We start from the raw sequence: 7500 nt of genomic DNA on the forward strand, positions 1-7500 counted from the left end.
TGTTGCATCTCAAAAACGTGAGTATTGAAAATTAAAGCTATATTGTATGCAGCAGTTAACCACAATATTAGTCCAGCCCTTCTCCTGGGATGCAGAGGATATAACTAATGAAGCAGCATTTGCAGTAATGACTCCAGGAAATCGGAAATTTTCGTTCTGCCTACAGTACACTCATCATTATTGATTCTTCAACTCCTGCCAAATGACCTTGCCTAAGTACTGGCTCAACTCACGAAATGCACCGGGGCTTGCATTTTAAGTTGTTTCCAACGCTTTGCTTATTTTTGATGATGTGCACTGTAATGTCAGCAAATCATCTTTTTACGGGTATTAAATATTATGTTTGTTATTTCAGCTTTTTTTAAGAAATGGCCTTGAAGAGCTATTTTTTACATCAGATGGCATCAGACACATGAAGGCCAAGTATTTTGCTGATTTACCAGGAGGTATGATACATGCTATTTTGCTAGGTGGCAATGACCAGGGGCATATATACGCAGTAAAATGTCGATATTTTCCTGTAAATGGTGTTTTCAAAGATGGGTTTATTTTACGAATGAGCCAACACTTTGATTGCGAGGAACTAAGAACAAGAAACCAAACTCTACTTTTCAGATTTAGCCCAATTCTTGTTCCCAGATCCCATTGTTCCTCTACTAGCTGGCAGGGCCCTCGCATGAGAAAACGAAGGGCTCTAGAGACAAAGGAAATTCAAATTTTTCATTGATTAGTTTGCGAACAATAAAGTCGTGAACCGGAAGTAAAAATGGCCGATGTGGTGCGATGGGGTCAGCTGGTGCGAAACCGCTTGGTAAAATGACCAGAGTGTCTTTTTTTTTAAACTACGATATTACTTATTGCTTCTTACTGTTCGACACGAATGGACACTTTCTTTAAGTTGAGGCTTAAAAGCCTCACATAGAGGCTCTCCGAAGGTAATCCTTCCGAGCGCCACCATGTTTATTACCATTGAACTGCGGAAAACTGCAAGATGCTACATGTATGTCTCCAGAGCCCTTCATTTTCTCTTGCAAAGGCCCCGCCGGCTAAGAGAAACGATGGGAACTGGGAACCAGAGCGATTTAGTCCCAATGTGAGCAAGCGTGTGTACAGAAGTATTCAACTCCATTTAACATTTTTGAGAACTAAGAAAAAGTTGAATCGGTGGCTGATGACAGTTTAAATCAGTTTGATTTTCGATGGTGACTCTGGGATACGTTTTCAACATTTTGCCTTTTCAAAACAACGATGAACGACCTGGTCAAACGTTCCCGAGATTTGGCTAAATAAAGTGCTGACTGCGATGCTGTAGCAAAAGTTTAAATGGGCCTAAAATTTGATAAGCATTTTTCTCAAGAAAAACTCAGCTCCCGTCCCGCCTTCAAGCTTTCAAGAGAGTTTAATGGAAGAGCGTCTACGAGTTTTATACCATCCAAACTAGTAATAGGAAGGTCGTTTGATCACTCAGATTTCCTCCGGGCATCTCTGAGCCCACATCAAACTAATAACATTCTTTAAAGGCTAAACTATTTTAGTATCACCCAACTAGTGGACTAATGCAAATCCTGCATTATAATTGGCTACGCTACTAGAGGACTATTATTAATAGTCCTTAAGTAGCGAAAAGCGCGACGCTTTCTTTCGTTTTATTCCCAAATAAAGATTTCTTTAACTTGCATTAGCTAACTTTATTATTGCCTTTTCTGTCCAACTAGGGCCACGGGTCAATATTTCAGCTTTCTCTAATCTAACCCTATTGATTGCGCTCTCCTTAGGAGCAATAAACTGAACAAAAATTACTAATAAAACAAATTCAGTTGTAGTTGCAGATTAGAATGCATAATTATACAGAGCATAATTATCGTCAAATGCTTAATGATTCCCTATCAGGGATTTTTGCTTGCCTCGTTGTCTATATGAGTAGACATACGAGTTTGCTCTCAGAAGGCACCATGCTATTTACTAATTGACTTCAAAAGATAAAAGAACTTGTTAAACTTAGTTTAACCTTCAATTTTAACCCTTTTAGCTTTGAGAACCAGGTAGTTAGAAGCCATGAAAAACTAATAAAAAACGTCTTTGTCAAATTTCGAATTTTCAAATCATCATTCCTCAGAGATTACGTGGTATATGGTGTTCAAATTTCCAGAGATAGTCGAGCGCAATGCACTTTCAACATTCAGTACTTTATTTCAGCCTTACTGATTACAAAGCGATCTCCTTGTGCTAAAAGGGTAAAAAATGTAAACAAAGTTTCCCCTCCCTAAACCTTGTTTTCGTTTATTTCCTAGTGTTGAAGACTGCAAACTTTCAGATTAATGAGACGCGTAAACTTGCCGACTTAAAGGAACTTCAAGTAAGGAACCCCTGGCCATGTTCAATAATAATATTATTATAGACTCAAATAATTCTGAGTTGGTTTAAGGGGTTTTGTCAGGGGTGAGGAGACTTTTCCCTGCTAGGGAGGGCTCTTTTCTTTTTGCATTCACTAGGCTGACAAGTACAGGAAAAGGGACCTCTGCCATGGATCGAAACTCACTGTGTTGAGCTGTTACTTAGCGACCAAATCCTCATGTGATACTTCACATGCTGTACAGGCTTACTACACAGCAGGCCCAAGTCACAGTCAGCAACCATATCATGGGACATGCGTTCTGAACAGTGACGTCCAAGGTTGTGGGCAGTAGTTGTATCAAAGTGAGTTTCGACCCAAGGCTGAGGTGTCTTTTCCCGTATTGTCAGCCCATCGAACTCGAAAAGACAAGGGACCTTTCTTAGATACCTTTACTTACATGTATGCTCAAAATATCTGTGCTACAATCTTGGACAAATATCTTGGGAAAACTTCACTAACAAACACAGTCGATTGACCCAATTCAAATCTGTCGGGGTTAAGATTCTCTGTGTATTGCATTTGCATGACATTTAAAAAACTAGACGCTCCATGAGCGTACACTGGGTTGCTTGTGGTACGTGTTACACCAAAACAGAAGGCACTGAATTGGGTGGAATTGAACTGCAGCGTTCCAGTTATTTTTTCAAGTGGGGCGGGGGGTCATTAATACCATTTGAGTGGTCACCCAGACTTCGTGCCAGCAGAGGCCCTTTAGCTCACACGTTCACACGTTTGATTATTTTGTAATGTCCTGTCGAAATTTTGAGGTATTTTAGTTTTTTAAGCTTTAGTAACAAATTCAGTTTTTAAAGATAACAAAGTACGCTCTTGAGTAAAATTCACTCGTGTCTTCATTAGATGATCTGCAAAAAATAAACTAAATGCAAATTGCTCTGACGGACGTTTTCCTGCATGTCATTCATGTCTTGCAGTTGCATTATCCAAACGTTAAAATTTTTGGCTTTACATGTACGTCTGCACCAAAAAGTACCGAAAAAACCGGTAGTTACAGTAAAAGACAAGCCAAAAGACAGATGAAGAGAAAAATATCGTATTTTTTATATGTAACTCTGAATCGAATTCAAACCCAACTCGGGGTAGAGGGCCGGTATTACATTTTGTTGGAGGTCACTGAATACTCAGGGAGGGACGGTCAAGACCGCGAATGTCCCTTCATCCTGGGATGATTCATGGTTGGGGTTAAATTTTGAGAATTTTACGGAACGAAAATTTCTTGCTTGTAAGTGTTATACAGTACAAAGACTGGGCTGTTTTCTTATAAAAAAATGTTTGTTTAGTAGTCTTTGTAGCGCTGAACTCATGGCGACGGGAAAGTGTTAAACGTGAGACGTGCGAATTTCATCCCGGTGCTGGGGACCGGGATGAAATCATGGTCAGTCATCCCGTGTTGAAAACATTTCATTCAGCGTTCGTGAAGACAAGAAAACCCAATCGTGTCAAATTACCGCACGCAACAAAACAAATTTCAGGATCAAATCGTTTCCTGAAAAACCTTTTCCTTGAATAATGAAGCACAACATAGACGACAAGCTTTCTTTCAAATAATGCTTGGCTTTCACATTTCCAATTCTTTTTTTGCCTGAAGACTGTGCAGAGTTGAGTACAAATAAACACAAATAGCCAGACAACAGAGATCACAGATCCACTGAAGGTGTTCGATTCCTTCTCTGCCTTTGTTGAACCCATAAGTTACCAGAGAATTTTCCATTTGGTTTCAGTGTTGTACAATGGTCAAATATTAGAAATACAGCTCACTTTGATTACGGCTTCACGGGCGAAAGCTTGTTGTCGAAGTCCATTACTCGTCGCTTTTAAGATTCCAGATATTTATTTTTCGCCGCCTGTCTTGTTTATCCAATTGACGTTCCATTCTTGAGCTTCATAAGTTTATATTTTGTTTAAAGATGCACTAAAACGCCATTAGCGTTACAATGACTTTCGAAGGCATTGCAGGTTAATAAAATGTTCTCCTGTGTCTACCAGAGAAATCCACGTATTTCCACTTCCCCCTCAAACCTAACAAAATACGCACAGAAGACTATGCACAAAGACACCACTTAGCAGGGGAGTTACGGGAAAGACTTTTACCGACACGAAAAAAAGAAAAAGCAAAGAAATGCTACCCATTTTCCGACTGGGATTGCCATAATGTCAACCCAGTAAAAAGGACTAAATTTAATTCGTTTTCCGACTGGATTGCCATATGACAACCCAGTAATTATAATTTACCCAGAGCAAAATGTCTTATCCTTAAAGGGTTTGAATTGGATACAATACTGAGTTAGCTGATGTGGTTAGGTGGAGTAGTTGGAGGGAGGAAATTAGTGAGAATTAAGTCTTTTATCACACTTACAGATTAGGGAATGGATGTTACTTTTATAGTAGTGTGCCACATTTTCCCTACGAGTTTTGTCCAAGATTGTAGTATTTGGTTGGCAATTTGCAGGCTAGCCACAGATTAAGGGCCTGTGGTATGGATTGTCCAAAGATGACAAGAATGTCGAAACTTTGAAAGCATTTAACAGAAAAATAGGGAAAAAATGTCTCCTTTTCTGCGATTTTTATAATTCTGCAGAAGTTCGCCTTAAAGTGCTAAACGCCACATTGCTTTTGGGTTCCACCAATCAAATTTTCGAAAATAGCCGAGAAGATTGACTCCGCCGCTCAGGAAAGTGAACTGATTGGAGTTTTTGTTTAGTTCACATCTCAAATACCATCATCATAGCTTTTTAGAGGTTTTTCAGTAAAAGGGTTCATACAGATTCCATCGCTTTCCAACCAAAACAGCGTCAAGTTCGAATGTAACATGGGAACCAAAGATGCTAATTGCGCACCGGTGGCTCAGTTGGTTGTCAATGAGTGAGCATCGGGCTGTCATGCGGGTCAAGACTTTCAAGTATTCTGGGATAAGGACTATAAACCGTAGGCCCCATCTCACAACCCTTCAATGTTCATAAACTCTGTGGGGCGTTAAAGATCCCACACCTAAAGATTCCAAAAGATTCCAAAAGAGTAAGCCATTGACCATAGGTTATGTCACGCATCAATTGATTTCGGCATGCGTGATTTCGGGTCAACTCTTCACCAGGTGTTGGAAGTTTGATTGATGGAAGTCAAAACGCAGCCTAATTAAGATTTTTTTACTCATAAGTTGGGGATCTCTTAGGTGTAAATGGGTTGACAACATCTTGGTCCCCTTACATTATTAATAAAAAGATGATTGTGTAAAAAGTTCCTGGACATGAATTTGCAAAGTTGGAACGCCATTAAGTGTTAAATATCTCACCATAGAAATGTTTTATTTTAGATTTTAGTGTATGGGGTTTTTGTAATGTGGGTCTAAGACATGGTGGTTGGTTAATGGTTTCACTTGCTGCCAGACGCTGAAATTCAGTCATTAAACATACTCCAAAAAAAGTGAACAATTCTGTAGGCTTCTGGTTTTTTAAGCAATTCAAGTAATTCTGTTTTTTGTCTTCACAGCCTGATAAACCAATGATGGTCGCTGAATTTTGGCCGGGGTGGTTTGATCATTGGGGTGAACCACATCACGAAATGGAAATAGAGAAAGTGGTGGACAGAGTCTCAAATATACTGGAGGCAGGCGCTTCTATCAACCTCTTCATGTTTCATGGTAAAGCAGACAACCCGGCCGTCCATGAAGATGAGAACAATGTAACCCTACAATTATCCCAAAATAAAATTATCTGGGCTGAACAGTTTTAAATTAATTTTACTTCAGAAAACAATTTCACGTTTGCTTTGGCTTTACAGTCGAACCTCCACTAACAAACACCTCCTCTAAGCGGACACCTCCCGAATTAGCTTTTTTTTTCATTACAGTACATCAAAGTTTTCCTTTTTAAACTTTTTTTCAAACCAGTCCCACGAAAAACATAAAGTCGCAAGGCAAATGCTTACCATATCCTGGTCCTTTGTTTATCCGCTTTCCCGTATTTAAGAACCATTGCTGAGTTAGACGCACGCTTCGGGAACGTCGTCGCCCAAACATATTCTAATATATAAATGCCATCTTACACAAAACCAGCCCGTACTAAGAGAAATCTGTAAAAACCCTCCCCTAATAGACCTTTCCAAAATTTTTGATGCCATCTTGGCTTTGGGGCAAACACGGCTAAAATTACAGTAAATGTATGATTTTGGAGAAGAAATGCATGCGTATCGCTCAAAAAATTGTGCCATACGGGGCTCGCATTTGGTTGGCCATCTGAGACTTTCATTTTGATTATTGACCAATCCAAAAGCTTGGTTTTGTACCTCTTTGTTCATTGAATTACCTCTTTTCTGCACTGCGCTACCTGGAAACTGCATTTTTTAGCCAATTAGAATGGATAAATCCTTTTCCATGTGTATTATTATTAGTAGTGATATAGTGAAGTTAATTTTGACAGGCGGAACGAACTTTGGTTTCATGAATGGTGCAAACGGTAATAGACAGATATACCAGCCAACAGTTACCTCATATGGTAAGTTAATAATGCAGGTATGGACGAGGATGGTGTTTAATTTTTCTTTGCGATTTAGGGTGGCTACAATGAGGAGGCAGTGCGGCTTAGTTATTAGGGAGCTTTCCTTGAGATCCAGAGATCCTTGGTTCAAGAACCGTTCTGGCCACTCTTTGAATTTGATCCTGGCAGTCCCTGGTTCAACTTCTCAGCTGCACTTGTAAATAGCCAACTGTTTTGCCTCTGGCCAGTTGGGGTTCTGAACAGTTGTTGTTGTTCTATTCTGTCGTTTATTTGATTGTGTTTCATTGGCCCTGAAAATCCCCTAAGGTGGGGGGGGGGGGAATTAGTCAATTGTGTATGTATTTATCAAGAGTCCATCACGTAACAGTAGGATTTACCCAAATTGGCCTAGTCCCAATCAGTGTCAGAAAAGTGTTTATTTTTAAACCAAGTTTTGTGGGAAAGTAAACTATAGACCAAATTGGCTAATTCAATGTTGTACCAAATTCAAACATTTTGTTCCGGGTATTTCCATATCATTCAAACTTGAATGCTACATTATAATAAACACATATAAAATAGACTCCTTTCTGACTCTGATGGGAACAAACTTGA

General features: G+C 39.4%; 1 protein-coding gene across 1 annotated transcript in view; it reads left to right on the forward strand.

The window, feature by feature from the left end:
* Positions 1-7500, forward strand: part of LOC137982629 (beta-galactosidase-1-like protein 2) — a 35846-nt gene that overhangs the window by 12330 nt on the left and 16016 nt on the right. The window contains exons 5-9 of the mRNA XM_068829755.1: positions 1-17; positions 356-446; positions 2292-2356; positions 5900-6050; positions 6829-6903. The exon at positions 1-17 is cut by the window's left edge and continues 82 nt beyond it. Coding sequence (XP_068685856.1) covers positions 1-17; positions 356-446; positions 2292-2356; positions 5900-6050; positions 6829-6903 — 399 coding nt within the window. The remainder of the gene's footprint in view (positions 18-355; positions 447-2291; positions 2357-5899; positions 6051-6828; positions 6904-7500) is intronic.

This window comes from Montipora foliosa, chromosome 13, assembly GCF_036669935.1.
Source record: "Montipora foliosa isolate CH-2021 chromosome 13, ASM3666993v2, whole genome shotgun sequence".
NCBI classification, from domain to species: Eukaryota; Metazoa; Cnidaria; class Anthozoa; order Scleractinia; family Acroporidae; genus Montipora; species Montipora foliosa.